At 41.8% G+C, this 26,367-nt stretch overlaps 1 protein-coding gene and 1 non-coding gene across 2 annotated transcripts in view; both read left to right on the top strand.

Annotated features, from left to right (window-relative positions):
* The window catches only part of FAM102B (family with sequence similarity 102 member B), a 68,019-nt gene that overhangs the window by 33,386 nt on the left and 8,266 nt on the right, over nucleotides 1–26,367 (top strand). Inside the window, exons 2-10 of the mRNA XM_003784089.2 lie at nucleotides 1,271–1,391; nucleotides 5,464–5,493; nucleotides 9,609–9,725; nucleotides 14,361–14,407; nucleotides 19,673–19,776; nucleotides 23,838–23,933; nucleotides 24,061–24,250; nucleotides 24,354–24,481; nucleotides 25,548–25,617. Coding sequence (XP_003784137.1) covers nucleotides 1,271–1,391; nucleotides 5,464–5,493; nucleotides 9,609–9,725; nucleotides 14,361–14,407; nucleotides 19,673–19,776; nucleotides 23,838–23,933; nucleotides 24,061–24,250; nucleotides 24,354–24,481; nucleotides 25,548–25,617 — 903 coding nt within the window. The remainder of the gene's footprint in view (nucleotides 1–1,270; nucleotides 1,392–5,463; nucleotides 5,494–9,608; nucleotides 9,726–14,360; nucleotides 14,408–19,672; nucleotides 19,777–23,837; nucleotides 23,934–24,060; nucleotides 24,251–24,353; nucleotides 24,482–25,547; nucleotides 25,618–26,367) is intronic.
* LOC111723343 lies at nucleotides 3,973–4,079 on the top strand. Its single transcript, XR_002771907.1, has one exon. It is a non-coding gene; the product is annotated as a U6 spliceosomal RNA (small nuclear RNA).

Here is a 26,367-nt window from a genome sequence, read left to right as displayed (position 1 = left end):
CGACTACAAATTGACTATTACATTCACCACACCAGTTTTTCTGTCTTTGAGCTTTTATCTAAATTTTCAATTCATTCATCAGTCCCTATCCTTCCATATAAGTGACTTATACAGGCCATTCACCCTGGGCTCTCTTGCCTTTCTCTAACCTTCTCTTTATTTTCATCTTTCTTTTCTTCCCGTGTCAGAGGAATAATTAAGGCTGTGTCCCCTATACCTACACACAATGGCAAGGAGGACAGCATGTTCAGAAGCCCTGGAAACTTCAAAGAACAAAGTTGTTGGAAAGATAGAGATTTTCATTTGTGGGCAGGTGGGCTTTGGAGTCAGACAGGCCTGGTTTGAATGCCAGTTCTGCTGCTTCCTGCATAAATGACCTTGAGTTAGCTGCTCTCCTTGTACTTCATTTTCCTTATCTATAAAGTGAGTAAGATGACAGCGACCTCAGAGGGTTGTTGGGAGATGAAATAGCATGAAGGAAATGATAGCTCCTGTTGCTGTTGTGCTGTAGTAAAACTATAATAGTTCATCTTTGAATGAGTATTTGTACCTAGAATAAGAATTTGTTTATATTTCTGCCTCTTGCATTAACTATAAACACAAGCCCTAGGAAGTTAGGAACTCTGTCCTCATTTTTGTATTTTAAACAATCTACCCCGTGCCCAACACAGAAACGTTCATTGTGTGTTGGGTGAAGAGTGAAGCCTCAATTTATATCGATTGAATTGCTAAGTAAATTCACTTTTTTTCACTTTCCTCTGGATAATGAAAACCTTCCAAAGATCTTCAGATAACATTGTTAGAAATTTGTTTCCTTCCCGTTCCACTGTTTATAAACACTGGCATTTATTTATTTATTTATTTATTTACCTATTTCTATTTTTTTGAGACGGAGTGCCATGGTGTCATCGTAGCTCACATCAACCTCAAAACTTCTGGGTTCAAGCATTCCTCTTGCCTCAGCCTCGCAGGTAGCTGGGACCACAGGCACCTGCCACAACACCTGGCTAGTTTTTCTATTTTTAGTACAGAGAGAGTCTCTCTCTCTCTTGCTCTGGCTGGTCTCAAACTCTCAAGCTCAAGCAATCCACCTGCCTTGGCCTCCCAGAGTGCTGGGATTACAGGCGTGAGCCACTGGGCCCAGCCTAAATACTGGCTTTTCATATATCACTTTGGTATTATAGGCTTGAGTGGAAGCCTGGGTGTGCTTTCAGCATGTCATTTGTAACAGTTAATTAACTTGGCTCTCTTTTTTTTTTCTTTCCCTCAGGGAGGTGGTACAAGCAAACTGTGTCCGCTGGAGGAAGAAGTTCTCATTCATGTGCAAAATGAGTGCCAGCGCCTCCACAGGCATCCTGGACCCTTGTGTCTGCAGAGTGTCTGTGAGGAAGGTAGAAAAACAGCCTATTACTTTGCCCCTTTCAGAAACAAAACTTAGTTCCATAGTCAGTGACTCACTGTATTTAGCTCCACCTCATCTTTATCACCAGAATGATTAGGACATCTGTAATTGTACTTCACACTTGCAGCAGAACTTTAAATTACCATGGCAAATATGATAAAGAATCTAAAGTTATAAATTGAAATATTATTCAAGAACCTTCATTTCATTTTTATCATACATATAAGTATTAACCTTATTTGTATTAGTTTGGGGACTGTATAGGTCCATATCCTACCATTCATTAAAGCCCTTTTTTTTTTTTTTTTTTAAACGGAGCCTCAAGCTAACCCCCTGGGTAGAGTGCCATGGCATCATGCTCACAGCAACCTCCAACTCCTGGGCTCAAGCGAGTCTCCTGCCTCAGCCTCCCAAGTAGCTGGGACTACAGGCACCCGCCACAACGCCTGGCCATTTTTTGGTTGCAGCCATCATTGTTGTTTGGCGACCCGGGCTGGGGATTCGAACCCACCACCTTAGGTGTATGTGGCTGGCGCCTTAGCTGCCTGAGCCACAGGCGCCAAGCCTAAAGCCCTTTTTTGAGACAGAGTCTCACTCTGTCATCCTGCGTTGAGTGCTTAGTGTCACAGCTCACAGCAACCTCAAACTCTTGGGTTTAAGTGATCCTCTTACCTCAGCCTCCTGAATAGCTGGGACTACAGGCGCCTGCCACAACACCCCACTAGTTTTTCTCTTTTTAGTAGAGACAGGGTCTTGCTCTTGGTCAGGCTCATCTCGAACTCCTGAGCTCAAGCAATCCACCCGCCTCCACCTCCCAGAGTGTTAGGATTATAGGTATGAGCCACTGCACCTGGCCAAAATTCCTAATTTTTGTTACTCATTGCTCCGGGAATGTTATATATATCATACTTAATAACACCTCCAAAATTAGGTATTACTTTCTCCATTTTCAGAAAAACCAGGGCTCAGAGAGGTTAAATTACTTGCCCAAATTTACATAGCTAATAAATGGTGATGTAGGGACTTTGACACAGATTTTTCTCATTCCAAGGCCATGTTTTCAGGTACTATTCTAGGCACTGGGAGGAGAATGGCCAACCAGAATGATGAGTTCCTACCCTCAAGGACTGTACTTGTGGTTAGAGTTGGAGGAGGAGTGGTAGGAAGGACAGATGGTAAATGTAAACATGTAACCAGTAAGGCTAATTCAGATAATGGTATGTCTTAGGCATAAAATACAATGAGGTAATGGAGAATAACTTGGAAAAATGAGATTATTTTAGAAACTGGGGCAGGATTCAGTGAAGACTTCTCTGAAGGGTAACATATGGAGAGGAGGCACCCATATAAAGATCTTGGGAAAGATCATTCTAAAGAAGTAAGATCCCAAATTAAAAAGACCCAGCATTTTACTAGGGCTGCTATAACAAATGCTGCAATACCACATGCTGGGTAGCTTAAAAAGACAGAAATTCATTTTGGCCAGGCACAGTGGCTCACATGCATAATCTTAGCACTTTGGGAGGCTAGGAGTTTGAGACTAGCCTGGGCAATATAGTAAGACCCTATCTCTACCAAAAAAATGTAAAAATTAGCCGGGTATAATGGTGCACACCTGTACTTTCAGCTACTCAGGAGGCTGAGGGAGCAGGATTGCTTGAGCCCGGGAGATGGAGATTGCAGTGAGACCACTTAGGTGGTTGTGATAGTTCAGGGGAGAAATGCTTATGTTTTGTCATAGAGTTATAACCTAGAGATGGTCATTATTTTGTGCAGCCAGATGCCCAACTAAAAATAGAGGGTTCTCTTACTACAGAGAGGAGGAGAATGAACAACTGGGGAACAACTAGGATTCTTTCAGCAAGGGTTGAATAAAGGAGTAGATCCGGAGAAGGAGAGTGAGAAGTAGCCGGTGGGGAAGGATAACCAGTGGGGTAGGATAAAACCAGGCAGCCGTGGCACCGTGGACGTTTAGAGAAGAAAATGATGCAAGAGTGGAGGTGGATGGCCGAGCGTGCCACATGCTGCTGAGAGGTAAAACCAGATGAAGACAGAAAGCCTTCGGCTCTAACAAAATGAAGATCATTGGTAATCTTAAGAGCTATTACAGAGGGAGAATGAGGAGAAAGCCCAATTGTTGTGGGTTGAATAGAGAGTGGGTTACAGTAAATATAGAGGAGTATTTTGAGGATCTTGGCTATAGAGGGAAACAAAAGAATTAACTAAAGGAGACAAGGATCGTCTGGAGAAAGTGTTTTTTTTAGTAGCACTATTAAGGAATATGGCAGTGACCTAATAAAGAAGGAAAATCTGCTAATTCAGATTTTCAATAGATCTAGTGCCTTGGCCGCACCTGATGTCAACGGGGCAGGGAAGGAGGGGGTGGGGAACCTGCAAACTTGAGGCCACATATGGCCTCTTGGCTGAGGCCTTTTGACTGGATCCAAATCTGGATTTGTTCTGTGAAGTTTGGATCCAGTATCTACAGGCTGCACTTGGGAATTTGGAGGGCCATATGTGGCCTTGAGGGCACAGGTTCCCCCCTCAGAATGCATTTTAAGAAGTCGGGGGTGCTCGCTTCAGCAGCACATAAACTAACATTGGAACGAAACAGAGAAGATTAGCATGGCCCCTGTGCAAGGATGACACGCAAATTTATGAAGTGTTCCATATTTTTAATAAAAATAAAAAAGAAGTTGGAGAGTTTGGTCCTGATAATACTGGCAAACACACTCACATGTATACAAACACATACTGTGTGCTGGGCATTGTTCTAAGTGTTTTACACTTAATTCTCACAGCGGTATGATGTCCTAAATCTAGATTTTAGGTTAAAATGTTAAAACATCTGTATATTGTTGGATTTTTTTTTTTGCAGTTTTTGGCCAGGGCTGGGTTTTAACCCACCACCTCCGGCATATGGGGCTAGCACCCTACTCCTTTGAGCCACAGGCACCGCCCAATTGTTTATTATTTTTTACTTTTGCCAGTCATGTTCACATTAGATAAGAGGGTTTGTACTATACTACATGTATGATTTTATGTACATAGAGAATCTTTTGAATAATTAATAAAAACTGGTTGTCTCTAGGATAAGATTTCAACTTTTAATTAAAATCTTCCTATAATGAATTAGTGTAGTTGGCTGGGCACGGTGGCTCATGCCTATAATACCAGCACTTTGGGAGACTAAGGTGGGTGGATCCTTAGAGCCAGGAGTTTGAGACCAGCCTGAGCAAGAATGAGACCTCATCTCTACTAAAAATAGAAAAATTAGCTGAGTATGTGGCAGATGCCTGTAATCCCAACTACTTAGGAGGCTGAGACAAGAGACTCTCTTAAGCCCAAGAGTTTGAGGTTGCTGAGAGCTAGACTGACACCATGGTACTGTCCCCAGGGTGACAGAGTAAAACTCTGTCTCAAAAAAAAAAAAAAAAAATGAGGCTCTGCGCCCATAGCAGTGTTACAGTTACGGCATCAGCCACAAACACTGAGGCTGGCAGGTTCAAATCCAGCCCGGGCCAGCTAAGCAATAATGACAACTGCAACAGGAAAGTAGCTGGGCATTGTGTCAGGCGCCTGTAGTCCCAGCTACTTGGGAGGCTAAGGCAAGAGAATCGCTTAAGCCCAAGAGTTTGAGGTTGCTGTGAACTGTGACAGCACGGCAGTCTACTGAGGATGACATAATGGGACTCTGTCTCAAAAAAAAAAAAGAATTGGTATGCTTAACTAAGGCAGTGAATAATTTAATTTCTTTGGTTGTTAAAGTGTTGGCAATGAGCCCAGGACACTTTTGACCATTTTTTCTTTAGCAGATAGACTATTAGCTTATCTTTTCACTATTTATCTCTTTCAGATTCAAGTTAAATGCCACATAAAAATACTAGGCATTTGGGGGGATTGAGTGAGCCCAAATAGTTGAATTTAAGATCATCAGAATTTTACTGCAATGATATTTGCAAGCATTTAAATGTCTACTTCAGAATTACTTGACATATATGATATTTAATTTTAAATAATTGTTTATGTGATATCCTTATGCTGTCTTCTATCTTTGGCAGGAATTAAAAGGTGGAAAAGCTTATGCAAAGGTAAGTAGATGTTTTTTAAGTCTTTTGGAACATATAATATTGCTTATTGCTGTTGGTAGGTTTAAAAATAAAATGATTTACTATTCTAATTGCTATTCAAACTTGGCTCTTTTCAAATAAAACTATTTGGAGATAAAACATTTGGACCCAACAATAAATTATAGGCATATTCTTTCTAAATGCTGATTGTGGCATGTTAACTCTTCAGTTCCAGCTTCTCTCCTAGAAGATGATCTCTGGTTTGCATTAAGTCATAGGGGTTGGTAATTTATACGGTTCTCACCTGGGAACCACTCCCAGGCCTCCTCTGTGCTCTCTGAGCACTCTACACACAGGATTACTCCTGTCCTTTGTCACTTTTACTAGCTGGATGAAATTACTAACAAGTGTGCTCACCTTTTTACTGAATAGAAGGAATTAGTAATTAATAACATATACTCCTCTTACTTCCAGTCTCTGTGAATGGTATCTTCATCAATCCAGTCATCTGATCCAAGGGTCTGTTAATTTTAGACCTAATTTTGGTGGCTAATTTTAACCACCAAATCTACCTAACTCCCTAAATCTAGCTGGTTGCAATGTCAGGATGTTCTTTACTACAGGTAACAGAAAACCAGCTCCAACTAGAAATTTTTTTTTAGTGTCCCCAAACTAAGTCGATGTGAGATAGAGCTGCTTCAAAATTGGTTCATCCGGTGACTGGAGAACATCATCAAGAACCTGTATTATTTTTCTCTGTCCATTCTGCCATTCTCTATGGTGACTTTGTTCTTGGCTGGCTTCCTTCATGGACACCAGATGGCTGGCTGCTCCAGTTTCAGTCACCAGGTTCACATATGACAAAATCCAGGTGCCTTTGTCCATGTAGTACTGGTTTACCAGGGAGAATACTTTTCCTAGATGGCTCTCAGAGGATTTCCTAGATTATATGCCTACCACTAAACCAGTTGTTGGCAAGAGAATGGATTGCCTTATTAGCTTAGACTAATCACAGTTTAGCAATGATGTAAGAATGGGGTAACCTTCCTTGTACTCGTGGATGAACTGAGAGAGGACCCCTGAATAAAATCAGGCTTTGCTGGCAAGGAGTAGCAAGGTGCTGAATGTGGGGCAGGCAGACAGCAAAGTCTACTGTAGCTGACAGATCCTTTTTGTTCTTCCCCCTTTTTTTTTTTTTTTTTGGCAGTTTTTGGCCAGGGCTGGGCTTGAACCTGCCACCTCTGGCATATGGGGCTGGCACCCTACTCCTTTGAGCCACAGGAGTTGCTCGTGGTTCTTCCCTTTTAAAAAGCTCTTGAAGACTCACTCCTATAATCCTAGCACTCTGGGAGGCCAAGGCAGGTGGATCACTTGAGCTCAGGAGTTCAAGACCAGCCTGAGCTAGATAGAGTGAGACCCCTGTCTCTACTGAAAATAGAAAAACTAGCCAGGTGTTGTGGCAGGTGCATGTAGTACCAGCCACTTGGAAAGCTGAGGCAGGAAGATCTCTGGAACCCAAGAGTTTGGGGGTGCTGTGAGCTATAGGACTACAGAGGCAGCAGAAAAAGACTTTGTCTCAAAAAAGATTAAATACATAAAAATAAAAAGCTCTTGAAATTGTACCTTTTTTCCCAGTGCCACTGCCTCAGGTTACACCGTCATCGTTTCTTCCTTATTTACAGTCTGCCTTAGCCGTGCAGCTCCTCTCCCTTGCTTTTGTTATTCTCCCTCCCTCCTCCCTGGTATTGCCAGAGTGCTCTTTCTAAGATTAAAACATGTTCTCGTCATTCTCTCACTTTTGGTCTTTCAGCAGCTATTCATTGCTCATAAAGTAAACTGAAAATTTCTTCACCTAGGAGCTAAGACCCATCTTGGTTCGCCTTCTCTTCTGTTTCTCTCCTGCGCAGACACACGCACACACACACACTCATACACTCATCTTTATGCATCAGACAGGTCCTCAGGAACTTTTTAGAGGATGCACTATTATTTTAGCCTCTTTTCCCTGGGATTTAATGTTTTCCCTGCCACACATGTATTTCTTCCCCCGCTTTCCGTCTCAACTCATGTATCATTAAACACTGAAGGCACAAGTAGGTGAGTGGATGTAGCTGGCAGTAAGAGCTTGTGGAAGTAAAGTGCTCCGTTGATTGCTTTTATGTTCCGAGTGAAATAAGAAGCAAAGTCATCATCAGATAGAGGATGGGGAAAAGATGTTGGAGGTTCACAGGGAAGGGGTAATGTGTGAAGTGTGTCACTAATGTGTGATCACATGCTCAGCCTGATGTGGCTTTGCCCTGGATGTATCCAGGCTTTTTTTGCTGATCTGCTATCCCCCTAAAACAGGCAAAAGACCAGAGTAACCATGTGAAAATTAGGTCTATGTTACCTGTAGCTTGATGTGTGTCTGCCCTATTGCATTTGCAACTTGTGGCCCTTCAGCTGCTCTCTATGTTTTTTATTCTTTATTCTTTCTATGCTAGCTAAAAGCTATTAAAATAATGTTCTACCTGCAATTAAAATCTTCATCTTGAATACCATTCAGAGTGCCCACTGTGTATTTTAAAGCCTTAAAGTAGGCCAGGTGCAGTGGCTAATTCCTGTAATCCTAGCACTCTGGAAGGCCGAGGCAGGTGGAGTTTGAGACCAGCCTGAGCAAGAGCAAGTCTCTGTCTCTAAAAATACCTGGGCATTGTAGTGGGTGCCTATAATATCAGCTACTCAGAAGGCTGAGGCAAGAGAATCGCTTGAGCTCAGGAGTCTGAGGTTGCTGTGAGCTATGACTCCATGGCTCTACTGGGGTGACAAAGCGAGACTCTGTCTCAAAAAAATAAATAAACAAACCCTAAAGTAAACAACTAAAATCACAGCAGTGTTTGAAGTGTATACTTTTTGTTATGGAGATGTGCTTAATTAATTGCAAGCTCAATTCATGTTTTGTTAATAAAAGACTGTACATACTTAATCATATAGAGTAGACTTAGTTTGTTCGAAAATAATGATATGAGAGGATTTATTTGTTTTACCACTTGGAAATGAGAATCAGGGCTCAGCAACATCATAGGGAAGATTATAGGGCAACTTTTGGTAACTGCAGAAAATGGGGACCAAACCTGGGTAGAAAAAAGGGGGAGAAACAGGTTTTACCAGCACTTCTGCTACCAGCAGGGAGGATTGGTGTGAGGCAGAGGTCTGGGGAAAGAGGAAAAGTCGGTTCCATAAAAAGATTTAGCTCAAAGATAATCAACAAGGCAAATGGAAAAGGTGGTGAAAGAGAAGGGGTCTATAACAATGAAGGTATGTGATTTGTCTTAATCAATCCAGTTCTCACACATAGAGAGTGAAAACTTAACCTGCAGCTATCTGCAGTCACCAGAGGTCAACTCAGCATAGAGCCAGAACAAGGATAGAAAGAGGATCTGGTCGTTCTTCTATCTGTGTCTGCAAGTGATCACGACTGGTTTGCTAATATTTCTCAGAGTGTGTTGCAAATACCACTGCTACTTCTGTGATTTTAATTGTTTGATATGCATGATGTTTACCTTAGTAATAATATATTCATTTCAGTGAACACAGAAAAAATATATTCAGCACATCTTATCTATGATTTCAAAGATCTTGTTGCTTAAGATAATAGTAGAATAGGCTTGGTGCCCTTAGCACAATGGTTACAGCGCCAGCCACATATGCCAAGGCTGGCGGCTTCGTAACCCACCCAGGCCACCTAAACAACAATGACAACTGCAACAACAACAACAAAGAAATAGCCAGTCACTGTGGCAAGCGCCTATAGTCCCAGCTACTTGGGAGGCTGAGGCAAGAGAATCAATTAAACCCAAGAGTGGGAGGTTGCTGTGAGCTGTGATGTCATGGCACTCTACCAAGGGTGACATAATGAGACTCTGTCTCAAAAAAAAAGATAATAGTAGAATAGGTAGTACATTTTTATAAAACGTGAAGCAGTTTAAATACACATATAAAATATATGACAGAACGGGTATTAAGATGGGAAAAATTACAAATAACTGAAGTTTGTGAAAACCTATCTAGGACGTGGATTGAATGTTTATTTTTAAGGAGAATATGATAGAAGCCTACTAGATATTCTATTAATATAATTATCTTTCTTTTCATAGCTGGGCTTTGCAGATCTAAACTTGGCCGAGTTTGCTGGATCAGGAAATACCACTCGTCGTTGTTTACTGGAAGGCTATGATACCAAAAATACAAGACAGGATAATTCCATTCTTAAAGTAAGCACGTTTCAAGATTTACATGTCAACAAATGAGATTTTTCTGACTGTAAATAAGCAAAGGACAAGATGTGAGTCAGTGCTGAGGTCATTAAGTGGACCACACCACTGAAATAGTCACCACCTAGGGAACAAAACCTTTCCAGATGGCAGAAGCAGTGAAAGTAACAAGTGTTCACCTTCATGAGCCTACAGAGTTTTCCTTTGGTCAGAGGAGAATACACAGACCACAACATAATAACTCACTGGGAGTAAGGAGCATAATAACTCGTTGAGAGTAAGGAGCATGATGAATGAATGAATACATTAAAATGTTTGTGGCCCTCTAAAGGTGATTTCCAGAGTCACTGTGCTGGGTACATAGAAGTCACTGGGTTCTCTTGTAACTAGTGAAGTGGCAGGTGGAACCCACTTCTGGCATCTGCCCTACTGTTTCTAATTCCATCAGGAACTGTGTATTCTAGTAATCAGAAAAGGTATGCTTCATAGAGTTGATGATAGCATTAAGTGACATCAGTAGAGAAAATGTTCATAAAATACCTTACACCTAGTTAAACTCACTGGATGAACCTTCTGCTGTATTTTTGTCAAGTTACCCCATGATCGTAAGTTACTGTCTTAGTCTGTGTGTATTGCTACAGAGGAATACCTGAGGCTGGGTAACTTGTAAAGAAAAGAGGTTTATTTGACTCATGGTTCTGCAGGCTGAGCAGGAAGCACCTGCTTCCACTGAGGGTTCAGGGAGTTTTCATTCATGGTGGAAGGCAAAGCAGATGCGCCATGTGGGACGGGGAGCACAGGAGGCAGGAAGCACGAGAGAGAGAAGGAGGTATCAGGCCTTCTTGAACATCCAGCTCTTGCAGGAACTAATAGAGGGAGTGTGCACTCATTACCACAAAGGGGGCACAGCCATGGGAGGGATGCCCCTGTGACCCAAACACCTCCTGCTGGGCCCCACCTCCAACGCTGGGGATCAAATTGCAGCCTGAGATTTGGAAGGCACAAACATCCAAACTTCTAAGTTTGAAACCTTGCCACCTTGGTGAGGTTTCATAACCTTGATAATGCCAGTGTCACACAGCTGCGTTCTTGTTGGTGTCTGGCAGGGTCCCATTGAGTGGTGTTGGTTATTGTTGTGTGTTTTGTGTGCCCTCTCCGGTCCTGGTGTCTCTCATCTCTTGACCACCTGGTCACTTCTCTCTCTCTCATTAGTGACTTAGCTCCTGTCTCACAATTTCTTTCTACTTCCCTTCCCCTGTCATCGTTTTTTTGGCAGCTTCACCACCTGTGCAGGGGGCTGTCCTTATGGACTCTCTCCTCTGTACAGACTCTCCTGAAAGCTGATCTCGGTGTGCCTACGGGCTCTCAGTTCCTTAAACCCCGTACCTCCAGCAATGTCTGCCCTCTGCCTCAGCTCCATTCCTACTCCCACGGTCACCCTCTAGACTTTCTTACCCCAGGAACTTCACCAACTCCAAAATATCCTACAGTTACCTTACATTTTCCGCCCTCTGGATCCTTTAACCTTACACTTTCTCACTATCCATTAGCCCCCACTTGCCTCCACTTCCTCTTTACCCAGCTTGGATTCCGTGATTATCATACATACCCTTCATAATACTCCTGGCCCGGTTCCCTGTCCCCTGAATAATTCCCACCCCTAATTGAATTCAGTTGTGCTTGCTGCCCACTTGCTGAGCATTGCTGGAGATCACACAACCACGCTGGCTGGAATTACTGAACTCCTGCTCACTGCCAGCAATGGTACTTGACTTTTCTTTTTAAACTTACTTTTCAAATTTAGATATTCTATTTTATGCCTTCTTTCTCCTATATCCCCACACACCACTCTTGATCTCAGCTTATCCTTCACTGAGAAAACAGAAGTCATTAAACTCAATTCCTTCATCTTTCCATCACAGAATTTCCCTGTTTCTCTGGGTGTATTATCCTTTTTCCTTCCTATTAAATGGATGACATGTCCCTCTTCCTGTCAGAAATCAACCCTCAGCTGGGTTCGATGGCTCAGGCCTGTAATCCTAGCACTCTGGGAGGCCAAAGTGCGTGGATCACTGGAGCTCAGGAGTTTGAGACCAGCCTGAGCAAAGGCAAGACCCTATCTCTACTAAAAATAGAAAAATTAGCCAGGCATTGTGGTGGGCGTCTATAGTCCCAGCTATGTAGGAGACTGAGACAAGAGGATCTCTTAAACCCAAAAGTTTGAGGTTGATGTGAGCTAGGCTGACGCCACAGCACTCTACCCAGGGTGACAGAGTGAGACTCTGTCTCAACAACAACAACAAAAAGAAAATATTGCTCTCACACAGGAGTATTAAAAATTAAATTAAATAATGCATGTGAAACATTTAGCTTATGCTTGGTACCTATGAACTCTTAAATCATGATTGATATTCATCTTGTTACCATTACTGTTATCTTTATTTTTCCCATAAGAACATAAAAAGGTCCTGTGACTACTTATTAAAAGCTAGTCAGCAAATAGAGCAGTGTTTTTCAACCATTTTTTATCTCATAGCACACTCGAACCTACAGTTAAACTTCCACGGCATACTTAAATTATGTTGATCCAAAATAAAAAGGGCTCAGCTCGGTACCTGTAGCTTGGCTTGGCGCCTACAGCTCAGCAGCTCTAGCACCAGCCACATGCACCAGCTGGCAGGTTTGAATCCAGCCTGGGCCTGCCAAACAACAGTGACAACTACAACCAAAAAATAGCCGGGCATTATGGCAGGCGCCTATAGTCCCAGCTACTTGTGAGGATGAAGCAAGAGAATTGCTTAAGCCCAAGAGTTTGAGGTTGCTGTGAGCCATGACACCATAGCACTCTACCCAGGGCGACACAGTGAGACTGTTTCAAAAAAAAGAGTAAAAAAGAGAATATACTTACTGTACTTAGAACTTCTTTCAAAAATAATTTAATTAATGATCTTTAAAATTTTTCATGGCACACCACTTGATAATCACTAAGCCAGAGGGTAGCAGTATCTCAGAAAGTGTTAGAAAAACTTTAAATCTTGACCTAAAACTGGAACAAAGGCCAGAAGACTTTTACCCTTAGAAGCCACCATCGGGGATCCCTTGAAGCATGGACATGGCAAATTGGAGGGAAACATTATCAGACACTTAAACACCACAGGAATCTGGGAGTAAAGGCAGATAAACTAGATTAGCATGGCCACACACCCAAGGATTATTCCTAGTGAATTATTATGACTGTTTTTGTTTTTTGGAGACAGAGTCTCACTGTCACCCTTGATAGAGTGCAGTTGGTATCACAGCTCACAGCAACCTCAAACTCTTGGGCTTAAGTGATTCTCTTGCCTCAGCCTTCCAAGTAGCTGGGACTACAGGTGCCCCACCACAAGGCCCCTATTTTTTGTTGCAGTTGTCATTGTTGTTTAACAGGCCTGGGGGGCCGTGTTCCAACCCCCCAGCTTCAGTGTGTGTGGCTGGCGTCATAACCACTGTACTACAGGTGTGGAGCCTATGATTTTTTTTTTTAATTAGCAAGGTTTTGAATCTTAAAAATAATCTTTAATCTATATGAAGTGGTAATTTAATATTGGATATAACTCAATCTAACAATAATTTAATGCTTTTTTATTTTTTTTCATTTGCTTCGGATATTTTTTTTAAGATATGCAAAGATAGGCGGCACCCATAGCTCAGTAGTTATGATGCCGGCCACATATACCAGGGCTGGCGGGTTCAAACCCGGCCCGGGCCAGCTAAAACAACAATGACAACTGCAACAAAAAAAGAACAATAGCCAGACATCGTGGTGGGTAACTGTAATCCCAGCTACTCAGGAGGCTGAGGCAAGGAATTGCTTAAGCCCAAGAGTTTGAGGTTGCCATGAGCTATAACACCATGGCACTCTTCCCAGGGTGACAGCTTGAGACTGTCTCAAAAAAAAGAAATACAAAGATATTCAAATATCTTTTGTGTACCATCCCAGAGGCAATCAGAGTCAGAGTCTTTCCCAGAGGAAAGACAATTATGAATCTTTCCACCCATATTTTATACATTTGCTATATATTGGTAGATACCCAAATTATTCATAACATTATCTTGCATTTTCAAATTTTATGTAAAATAAAATTTGTCGCTTTTATTAAAGATTAATTTTTCAAGAGCTTTCTCTGTTACATAGGTAGATTCTATGTATTTACTTTATTGAATAGATATACATTATTTAAAAATACATTCTGTTTCCGTTGGTGAAGATGTATATACAGTGTACATTTTAGGTGGATTAAGTATACTGTGTTCTTGGACACAATTTATGTCCTTTGAGTTTATATGGAATAGTTAATTTAGACTACATATCTTAAAGGAAAATTTGTAGGTTATTTGCTATAATTTTAATGCTATTTAAATAGAGGATATTGGAGGAAGTGTGGATTAGCAGAACGTGGTATCTGCTCTCAAGACATGTCCTGCAGCTTTGCACTGTGGGAGTGTCGCAGCCAGTGAGATTTAGCCAAGGCAAGATTAGTGCTAATAAAAAACCTTTCCCAATACCCCACCATGATGACTTGAAATATAGTTAGCACTGGGGAAAAAAAAAAGGAAATCTTTTATAATCATGATATTTCTTCTTCTTATGTCTAGGTTTTGATCAGTATGCAACTGATGTCTGGTGACCCATGTTTTAAAACGTAAGTTATGTTCAACAAATGGATTATCCATCTGAAAGTATAATAGAGATTTGTTTAAATGTTCACATTAATATTGTATAGTGCCTCTAGGCGAATACCAGTGAGGGGGTAATTCCTTTCCCGGGAGACTGACCTGACCCTCACAGAGGTTACTATTACCTGGCACCAGATGAGCACTTCGCATTCTAAATCACCTAAGCCATAGGTCTTTTGTCATCTTCTGGTTTGGGGTAAAATTTTACTAACTAAAATTTTTAGTACAGCTTCTGTGGACATGCTCATTTCTTTAATAAACGACTCTAAGTGCCTTCCCATGTACTAGGCCCTGTTCTAGATACTCGACTAAGTCCCTGCCTTCTTGGAGCTTCTATTCTAACAGGAAAACAAACAATAAACTAGCAAGGAAATACATAATGTAAAGATGGGGACACCTGCTTCGGAGAAGAACTAAAGCAGGGCAGCAGAGCCGTGATGGAGAGAAAAGTTGCTGTTCTATATGTAGCAGTACTAGTGAAGATGATACTGGAGTGAAAACCTGAAGGAGGGGGGAAGCAAAACAGGGGGACATCTGGAGAAAGGCTGTGAGGCAGAGGGAACAAGGACAAAGGCCTCGGGGGAGGAGGGTTCTTGGCACGTTCACGTAACTGCCAGGAGATGTTTGTCTAGAGCAGAGTGGAGAGGACGGTAATGGAGATGAGGTCAGGTGATAAGAAGTCTTACCGGCCGTCATAATAAGGACTGCCATTTATATTTTAAGTGAGATAAAAAGACAGTGAGGTTTGGAGCAGAGTGTGAAAGTATCCGACTTATGGCTGCTAGGTAGAGAACAGACAAGTGGGGTGCGCCTGGAAGGGACAAGGACAGAAATAGGTGGATGAAGCTGCTTCAGGAATCCCAGCAAGGGGTCTGAGTAACGGGAAGAAGGACATTTTCACTTCCTGAGCGACTGTGGGAGGAGCAAGTCAGACCTGAGTGTGAGACGTGTTAGATTTCAGATCCCTATTAATATCCAGCCGGGCATCAAGTAGGCAGTTGGATGTGTCAGCCCCAGAGTGCAGTGGGGAGATCTGGGCTGGAGAAAGACTTTGGAAAGCGTGACATCATCAGCATATAGTTAGCATCAAAGCCCTGAGACGTGACTAAATGACTAGAGGAAATGAATATCAACAAAGCAAAGGTGAGGACCACAGAGCGAGTGTGGGGCACTCCGATGCGTTAGAGGGTGAGGAGAGAAGACAAGCTAGCAAAGAAACAATGGGTGCGGCAGGGGAAGGAGACAGAGGAGAGCACTGTCCTGAAAACGGAGAGAAGACGGTGTTTCAGAAGAGGAGGAGTAGTAACCCACTGCATTGTGCACTACTGGAGGTCTCGGAACACGAGGACTGAGAACAGGTCTTTGACTTTGCAGTGTAGAGAGCACTGGTAAACAGGCACTTTGCTAGAATACTCTCAGGCTAAAGCCTTTTGAGGGTGGGTTAAAGAGAGTTTGAAAAAAAATTTTTTTTTGAGACACAGTCTCACCCTGTTGCCCTGGGGGTAGAATGTCATGGTGTGACAGCTCACAGCAACCTAAAACTCTTGGGCTCTAGTGATCCTTCTGCGTCAGCCTCTCAAGTAGCTGACAATACAGGCACCTGCCATAACACCTGGCTAGTTTTTCTGTTTTTAATAGAGACAGGGTCTCACTCCTGCTCAGGCTGCTCAAGCAATCCACTCATATTGGCCTCCCATGGTGCTGGGATTACAGGCGTGAGCCCCTACACCCGGCCAATAAACAATTCTTATGTGAAGTTTCACTCTAAAAACAGAACAGAAATATGAGGTTATGAGTAAAGAGAGGATGTGAGGTGGGGCAGGTTTTGTGTATTTGTAAGATGAGGGACAGTACAGCATGTTTTTATACTGATGGGATTGGCTCAATACAGAGGGAGGTGTGAGACAGAAGAGAAAAAAGACTATTCCTAGAACAGCATCTGGATTGTCAAGAGGGATAAGGACAGAGAACACAGCCGTCAGTGCAGAAGGAAGGATACGGGGAAGGGTGTAGACGTCCCTTTTTGATTGCTTCTGACTTCTTAGTGAAATAGGAAATTGATCATGGAAGAGCCAGGATGGGGAAGACAGAGGTAGGGGTTTCAATTATTAAAGAGGAAAAGGTAGGGAAAAGTCCCCTCAGAGAACATGAGAGTGAACTGAATGGCGGGGGGGGGAACACAGGATTGTCTACTGGCAACCTCGGAGACAGTATTTAAAAATGAAAGTTGATTGGTTATTATTTAAATATCTGAGAAAAATACAGTTAGAAAAGTTTGCCAATTAAATAATAAATTAATAAATACTAAAAAAAAAAAAAAAGAAGAAGAAAAGAAAAGAAACCATTATCCAGGCGTGGTGGCACACCCCTGTCATCCCAGCTACTCAGGAGGCTGATCCCTGGAACCCAGGAGTGTGAGCTTACAGTGAGCTATGATCAAGCCAGTGCACTCTAGCCAGGCGACAGAGCGACACCCTGTCTCAAAAAAAAAGAGAGAGAAAGAACACCTTACTTCCCCATATATCAATTTCATGTTTTTAATACTTCTTGCTGTAAATCAGAAATGTCCAGAAATAAGCAATGTCCATATAATTTTCTGTTTACATGCTATTTGGTAGAAACATGTATTTTTAATACAAATTAACTCTTGAGTAAAACTCTACATTTTCCTATAACTTAGCCTTCTTGTGCTGTCTCCTCACAAACTGTAACCACAGGCTTCTTTATTTGCGGATCTCTTGGGACTGAACAATTTTTGTTATACTATTTTTGGTCTTACAGGTAACAGGTCGTTGTTTTAGTGGAATCAATCAGTTTAGGATAAAATAAGAAAATGAGCAGCAAAACTTACTAGAAGAAAATGAATTCATTTTTTTTTTTTTGAGACAGAGTCTCATTATGTTGCCCTCAGTAGAGTGCTGTGATGTCACAGCTCACAGCAACCTCAAACTCTTAGGCTCAAGTGATTCTCTTGCCTCAGCCTGCCAAATAGCTGGGACTACAGGTGCCCACCACAACACCTGGCTACTTTTAGAGACGGGGTCTCCCTCTTCCTCAGGCTGGTCTTGACCCTGTGAGCTCAGCCAATCCACCAGCCTCAGCCTCCCAGAATGCTAGGATTACATTCGTGAGCCACTGCACCTGGCCTTATCCCTTCTTGTGAACTTTTTTTTTTTATTGAGACAGTCTCAAGCTGTCACCCTGGGTAGAGTGCATCATAGCTCAAGCAACCTCCAACTCAGGCTCAAGCAATCCTTTTCCCTCAGTTTTTCTATTTTTAGTAGAAATGAGGGTCTTGCTTTTGCTCAGGCTGATCTCAAACTCATGAGCTCAAGCAGTCCACTAGAGTGCTCCTAGCCTCCCAGAGTGCTAGGATTATAGGTGTGAGCCACCACGCCCAGCCCTTCTTATGAACTTTTTATGGAGATTCCCTTGCTGGCCCTTTCTCTGCCCTTATTACTTACAAAATTTACATATGAAAAACCTTGAAATAGATTGTCTAATGTTTTATGTTATTTCCACAAATGTGATTCTGGGCTTGATGGCTGTGGCTCAAGTGGCTAAGGCACTAGCCACATACACCAAAGGTAGCAGGTTCAAATCCAGCCCGAGCCCACCAAACAACAATGATGGTTGCAACCAAAAAAAAATAGCCAGGCGTTGTGGCGGGCACCTTTGGTCCCAGCTACTTGGGAGGCGGAGGCAGGAGACTCGCTTGAGTCCAGGAGTTGGAGGTTGCTGTGAGCTGTGATGCCAGGGCACTCTATCCAGGGGGACAGCTTGAGGCTCTGTCTCAAAAAAAAAAAAAAAAAAATGTGATTCTGACAATCAAGAATTTATATTTACAGAGGAAGACTTTAATTATACTTCATAAGAATAAATAGACCAAATACATGGAAGTATTTTTCAGAAGAAAATACTCAGTAGTTTTGCCTTTTTCTTTGAATATCTGAAATTATGCAAATGTCAGTGAAAAAAAAGGAGGAATTCTCACACCCTCATGAACTGGCACACATTATGTATTGAATAGAAAAACATTTGAACTGCTCATATGAAAAGTAAATTATTTTTATCAGGTTATAGTTAGATGTTTATCAAATAGGTAAAATCGCATCACTTCAGAGCTGGAAAGAATGTCAGAAATTGTCTAGTCCAATGATATTTTTCAGAATCTTTAGCCATAAAATCCTTTGCTTGAGTATATTATGAGTCCTAGTATGTAAAATTTTTCTTTTGAATACTCTGCCCTAGCTGCTTTCAAAAGTTGCTAAGGGCAGGGCCAGGTACAGAACCAGTGGCTCACACCTGTAATCCCAGCACTCTGGGAGGCCAAGGTGGGTGGATTGCTTGAGCTCAGGAGTTTGAGACCAGCCTGAGTAAGAACGAGACCCCATCTCTACTGAAAATAGAAGAACAAGCCAGGTATTGTGCCAGGGGCCTATAGTCCCAGCTACTCAAGAAGCTGAGGCAAGAGGATTGCTGGAACCCAGGAGTTTCAAGTTGCTCTGAGCTATGATACCATGATAAGACTGTCTCCAAAAAATATATATCTTTTTTTAATTTATTTTTTCTTTTGGTTAAAACTCAAACTTGCTCCTCCTTGCTTCACAGCTTCTACATAGAATGGGAACTTTGAATTAGCCAATGAAAACAGATCCTTTACCTCCCAGAGAATTCAATCCAAAAAGCAAATCTGAAGTAACTAATTCTCTGTACAGACTTTCCTGGGCCAGTAAGCTATTTACAGAGACGTAGGTGGGGGGGGGAAAAAGAAAAGAAAAACCTATGGATATTATCTAAGAAGTTGGTGGAGCCACCAAAAGAGTTTAGGCTCTGAAGCAGGAGGCATGAGGTGCCTCCTTCCCCGGCTCAGAGACGCCCCCTGCCTAGTTGGAATTGAGTTGACAGGTGAACACCCGTTTGTGGAGCCCTGCTGGGTCCTCTCTTCAGGACTCCATGGAGGCAGTGTCCTCCCCTTTGTGGTTCTGGTCTCCCCTTTCGTGTTGTGCAAAATAATCTTTTTCCCCTCATGAATATTAAGTTTTGAAAAGATGCTTACACATTATTTGTTGATTTTGTTGTTGTCGTTGTTGTTGCTTTCACCCTCAAAGGCACACCATTACTGGGCAGCTTATGCCAAGGCTCACTAAGCTCACCACTCACTGACCGTGTTTCAGACTTTCAGGTTCACTCCTTATTCAAGTTCTGACTCTTAGAAATGTTACTTACAGGCCTCCCTCTACATCAATGTCTATACCAATTGCTGGTGAATCTGAATCTCTGCAAGAAGACAGAAAAGGCGGAGAGACTCTCAAAGTGCATCTTGGAATAGCAGGTATGGATATGTAGCCTACTGGTGTTTTAACTTGTGATAAACAGTATTACTTAACATCATGGAAGATTTCCGAAGCATTCTATGGGTATATGACTTGAATGGGTCAGTAAACATCAGCAGGGTTTTTATTATGAAGTTCTTAGTGAGTTCAGTGCTATACTTAGTCTAAAGTATTGTACTCATGCATATGACAGCTAGATGTTACAGTGGCACACACCCCCATTGTATGCCCCAGGGGTGTCCAACGTTTTATCTTCTTTGCACCACACTGGCATCTGAAGAGCTGTCTTGAGTCACACAGTAAATACAGAAACACTAATGAAAATCGATGAGCAAAAAAAGGCCCATGCATAATTTTTGTGGTATCTGCCACCACAAATGAGCAAAAAAGTCCTCTCATCATCCACATGTGGCCCGTGGGCCACAGGTTGGACACACCTGCATGGGACACTACAGGATTTTTCCCATTCCACACACAGCTCTGCCAGTCTGCTCTAGGCATTGCTTCTGTCTCTCCCATGAGTCACTTTCCTCATCAGTGGTTCTTAAGCTGCAGTGTGCATCAGCTTCACCTGAAGGATGAAGCCTGGCACCAGCAGCCCAAGTTCTTGCTTCAGTAGATCTGGGCTAGGGGCTGACATTTTGCATTGCTGATACATTCCCAGATAATGCTGATGTTGCCGGTCCCCACCCACACCTTGAGCTCCACTTTGGGCAAACCTCCATCAACAGTCAGAATCTGTTCTAGGAGTTAAAACGGTGGGGGAATACCAAGTCAGCTGGGGAAAAGGGACTTGAGAGCTTCCTTCTGTCTCCCATGTTAAGTGAACAGAGTGTATTTCTTTGAATGGAAAGAAAGGTGAGGTGATGCAATTATTATTTTCACCGCCTTTTCAAAGATGCAAATATATAGTTTCTTATAGATAATGGTTACTATAGATAATGGTTACTATGAAGTGTCCTGATTTAGGATCAGGAATCCTTTGGGTATTTTTAACATTCCATTAGCTCCTTCCCTTCAGCATTTAAATAATCCAGTTTATTTCCCATATTGAAAAAATAAATAAAAAGCAAACACTCATTAGCCCTAAATCCTTCTCTGCCTGCTGCTCTCCTGTAGACCCTAGCAGTCTGGCCCTTGCTATCTCTCTTTCTCCTTCGCCCCCGATCCTCCTCCCTATATATAGACACATCTCTGGGGGTGTGTATGTATGTGTATATATATACACACACACATATATATAGAAAGAGAGAGAGATCATCAGGAGATGATATATATACCACACACACTTTTTATAGTGAAAATTCTAGAAAGAATAGACTGCCCATTTATTCTTAAACACATTTGCAATCTGGCTTCTGTCTTCCGCCCTCTCTTGATAATATCTTCTAGTTACATGATCATTGAATCCTTTGGGCATTTTTTCTGTTCTCATCTTTTTTGGCCACTTTTTCTTGAAGCTTTCTCTTCCCTTGGCTCCTACCTCTTGGACCTTTCCTTTTCTGGCTTCTTGGAGGCTTCTTCATCTACGTCAACCTTCCACTTAAATATTGGTGTTCCACAGGGATTGGTCCTCTCTGCTTACTTTCCTGAGCAATGTCATCTATACCCTTGGGTTTAACTGTCACATAAATACAAAGGTAATGGTTTAAATGTAAGTTAAGTCTTTTCAATTCACAAATTTATGTTGCTTCAGGACTTTCCTCCTGAACTCCAGGTGTATGTCCTCAAACGCTTTTGGGAAAGGCCCACTGCATGCCCGATGTTATGCTGAAATGCATCTGTTTCTCTTTCTCCCAAGCCATATTTTCAAGTTCTTCATGATCAGGTCTCATTTGTTATCATGTCCCCAGCATAATGCCAGGGACACAGCAGAAACTCAGTGACTAGGGAATAGGCATTCTCAGGGGTCTAAAATTCCATCTATAGCAGTTTTTCCTAACTTTTCCTTCCCTATTCTCTATCTCACTTATCCTGACCCAAACTTCTACCTAATAATTGAGGCCTGTTATTTGTGCCTGTTAAACATTTCTCACACACAACTGGATTATTATGAAAACCTTCCCTCTTTTACCCCATTCATGCTGTTACCAAGATGGTCTTCCCAAAAAGTAAGTCTGAGTGTGTCATGCCCTTGCTAGAAGCCACTAAACTGTGATCCTTCCTCAACAGGCTCACATGCATCTCTCCAGCCTCTTTTCCCCCAGTCATCTACATCTACAATCTCCAACCCCCAGACCATGGACCAGTACTGATCTATGACCTATTAGGATCAGGGCCACACAGCCAGAGAGGAGCAGCAGGCAAGCCAGCTAAGCTTCATCTGTATTTACAGCCACTCCACATCTTACATTACCACCTCCTGTCAGATCAGCGGTGGCATTAGATTCTCACAGGAGCACGAACCTTACTGTAAGCTGCACAGGCTAAGCTTCTGTCTTGCACACTCCTTATGAGGATCTAATGCCTGATGGTCTGAGGTGGAGCTGAGGTGGTAATGCTAGCCCTGGGGAGTGACTGCAAATACAGATTATCACTAGCAGAGAGGGTTGACTGCACAGAGACCATAAATCGGTTGCTTGCAGACTTGTATCAAAACCATCCCCCTACCCCATCCATGGAGAAATTGTCTTCCATGACATCAGTCCCTAGTGCCAAAACAGGTGGGCCCTCTGATCTACACCTCTACCCTGCATGCCAAGCCATCTGCTTCTCTGCAGATAAGGCGTGCTCTTCCCCTAAGCCTTTCACTGTGCATCTGGCTAATGAGTTCCTACTTGTTCAAGTCCTGGGGTTAGCTGCCTCTGTGAAGTCTGCCTGCCCCATGCCCCATTACCAGCCTGTGTTAGAGGCACCGCTCTTTGGAACTCTAAATCCCTTCTTTTTGATCCTTATATTTTAGTACTTGCCACTTTTGCTTCTACCTCTAAACTCTGAGCATGAATTTTGCCTTACTCATTTTTTATTTCCTATATCTTATACAGTATTGAGCACCTGACTTGGTAAAAGCTTGATAAAAATGTTTGTTGTTTGAATAAATTTTGAAAACTAGAAGATAAATGGATTACTCATGATCTGAGCAAAACCCAGGAGTAAAGAAAGGGTTAGCTCCAGATATGAAGCAACTCTATGAGTCCCGATTTTGTTGGAGCTAACTTTTGGGTTTAGGGCCACTGTAGAGATGATCGGGATACTTACAGTCAGTCCAGAGATGAGAAACCTTCTCGTTCTGCAAAAAGGGCCAGGGCACTCCGCAGCTTATTTGTTTAGCAGCATTTGTTGGTCCAACTGCATTCAGTATCGTTTACAGAACGGCTGCTATAATAGGTGCATTGCTCAGTTGCCTTCCTTGTGCTTCTAAGTTAAAAACAGTTCTAGTTTCCAAATATGTCACCCTCAGGAAAATGGTCACAGTTCTGCATTCTGCGGAAGAAGCCTGGCTCTGGAAATACACAGTTGGCTCTGGAATATGCACGTGATCAGGGTCCTACTAGTAATGGCCTTGACACTGCTTTTTGTACATTTACTTTGAAAATGAGTAAGCAGTTCCTTAAGAACCTTTATTCTCAGTGCTATATTCCACACTGTGTTGATTTAAGCCACGGACATTGCCCAAATTGTAGCCTAGCATAAGCAGCAATAATGTTGAAGTAATAAAGTGCTCTTCAGACCGCTGCTACGGTGGATCTCTGAGGAAGCAGGATTTCCTCAGAAATCACACTAAATAACCTAGCCATTTTCTGAGAATTTATAAAAACTGCACCTTACTGATTTTCATTAGAGAAATGCTAAACACAAAAACTGTAATAATTTTAACATAGAGTGCTTTTTAACTGTTATGGAAAATGTCATAATTCTTCAGTGAAGTAAGATCTATAAGTACTTTGTATTTCTTGCAGAAAGAGTCGTTTCCCTTGTACGAATTTAAAGGGATATCTGTCACTTTGGCACGTACTTTTCTTGATAATGAACTTGGGGTTTAGAAAATCTGCAGATTAGGATACAAATTGCCCACTAACTTGTCGGCATTAATGTAACTTCACGTTATAACATCCTGCAGATCTTTCAGCCAAGAGTGCCTCTGTTCCGGACGAACTTGGTGCCTGTGGACATTCCAGAACATCAAGCTATGCGAGCCAGCAGTCAAAAGTATCAGGTAAAGGCTAACAGCAAAGTTGAATGTCTTCTTCTAAAGGGGTTTGAAACTGCTGTGGTGGGAGAAGGCTGTTAGATTGCAGTGTGTTTGATACCAGTACTACATCCACAGTGGTTTTCTCTGGCAGGGTATAGCTCATGTCACTCCAGGTCATCTAGTTTCTCTGAGCTCTGCCACAGAAGAAATACCTCAGTGGGAAGTACCTCAACGGGAGTTGAAAGTATTCTAGAGCCCTGTGATGAAATCGAGCAAAAATTAGCCGAACCAAATCTTGATACAGCTGATAAAGAAGATATAACTTCAGAAAAACTCAACAGGTATGCTTTCAATTTAAAAGATAAATTTATATTTAAAAAAAAAAAAACCTTTCTTTTCACAAAATAATAAAAAAGAGGGAATTTTTTAAAATTATTTTCAAAGATGTCCAGTGAAACAAGATTCTGTAGAATCTCAGCTGAAACGAGTTGATGACACCAGAGTGGATGCAGATGATATTGTGGAGAAAATATTACAAAGTCAAGACTTCAGCCTAGATTCCAGTGCAGAAGGTATGTAGATCACTGTTAAGTGTAGATAGATCCCTATAATCCAGGTCTGTGTAATCCAGGTCACCAGTAAAGAGGCAGAACATCATGGCACTGACTGTTGCATAATTGTAAAATAAATTCCATGCCCATAAAAATCTCAAGATATCAGGTGGCGCCCCTAGCTCAGTGGGTAGGGCACCAGCCACATACACTGATGCTGACAGGTTCGAACCCAGCCTGGGCCAGCTAAACAATGACAACTGCAAACAAAAAATAGCCAGGCATTGTGGCGGGCACCTAAAGTCCCAGCTACTTGAGAGGCTGAGGCAAGAGACTCGCTTAAGCCCAAGAGTTTGAGGTTGCTGTGAGCTGTGACACCACGGTACTCTACCCAGGGCAACATAGTGAGACTCTGTCTCAAAAAAAAAAAAAAATCTCAAGGTATCAAAACTTGGTAGCTCATTTACTTCTGAGGATGTATATTGAATTTGTAAAAATAAACCTTAGTTAAAAGAGTTCAATTTAAAAGGTTTTTATTATATTTCTAACTATACATGTATGTCTTCCACATCCGTATGATAGATGTCCATGTCTGTGCTATCCTAAGTAATTAAAGCCATTGTTACAATTTGGAGGGGTAGGGGTGGGGAGTAGTGGTCGTGAAACAATAGTGAATAACAGAAGCTTTCATTCTCTCCTTAGAGGTTTCACTGAAACTGGAAATTTATATGCCACCAATTTGAAAAGTGTAATTACTCATGTTGGTGTGAATAGCTCTTAACAATGGACTTAGGCTCATTATGTGGCTGGCTGTGAAGGGAAATAATTAAACCTCAGTTGTGGATATTTGTAGGAAGAGCTGTATTCATTACTCATTTAAAAGAAAAGAGCTTTAGGAAAGTTGGTGAAAATAACTGTTAGGATCTTTTAAATTGTCTATTTTTAACTGTATATATAACTTTAGTTTTTAAGTTTTTTATTTCTTTAGTAAAATGAAATTTGAAATATGAATTATTACAATATAAACATTGTCAGACAGGAGTCTAAGAATTGTGCATACAACAAGCATTTTAAATTTGTATTGCAGAAGAAGGACTGAGGCTATTTGTAGGTCCTGGAGGAAGTACAACCTTTGGCAGTCATCATCTTCCAAATAGGTATGTAGTACAAATAGTATCTTATTAAAATACAGAATGACTGTTTTTAAAAAAATACTCATGAATAGAGGGTGAAGGTCCTAAAGTTTTTTTTTTTTTAGACTGAGGCTAGAAAAATGCAAATAGTAGTAGTTACATGGGAAGGGAGTTATGGCTCTTAGGGGAGCTCTCCATTTTTCTTATTCTGGGTATTTTTGACACAATATTTTATAAGTTAGATAATTTTCTTAGTTGTATTTTTAGAATGTATTAGTAAAGGACCAGTAGGGCACAATGCAGTTACAGTATGAAAAGAACATTTAGAAGAGTTTTTAATCTGGTATTTTTTGTTCCTGAGGCAGAGTCTCACTTTGTTGCCTGCCCTTGATAGAGTACTGTGGCGTCATAGCTCACAGCAACCTCAAACTCTTGTGCTCAAGTGATCTTCTTGCCTCAGTTTTTCATTTTTAGTAGAGATGGGGCATCTCACTCTTGCTTAGGCTTGTCTTGAACTTGTGAGCTAAAGCAATCCACCTGCCTTGGCCTCCCAGAGTGCTTAGATTACAGGCATGAGCCACCACACCCAGCCTAGTCTGGTATTTTAGAAAGAGCAAAGTAAAATTACATTTTCATTCAGTCATCTTACCTATGCAGTTTATGCAGCCAGCACATTGCAGGACCCAAAGATACAAAAATATAGCATAACAACAAACACATCAACAACTAACTACAATCAGGTAGGTAGGAGAGAGACATAAAGATGCGATGAAG

Source organism: Otolemur garnettii, unplaced genomic scaffold (assembly GCF_000181295.1).
Source record: "Otolemur garnettii isolate 467f Iridium unplaced genomic scaffold, OtoGar3 scaffold00010, whole genome shotgun sequence".
In the NCBI taxonomy this organism is placed as follows: Eukaryota; Metazoa; Chordata; class Mammalia; order Primates; family Galagidae; genus Otolemur; species Otolemur garnettii.
The sequence above is the reverse complement of the archived record's forward strand: the minus strand, read 5'-3'. Positions and strand labels throughout refer to the sequence as shown.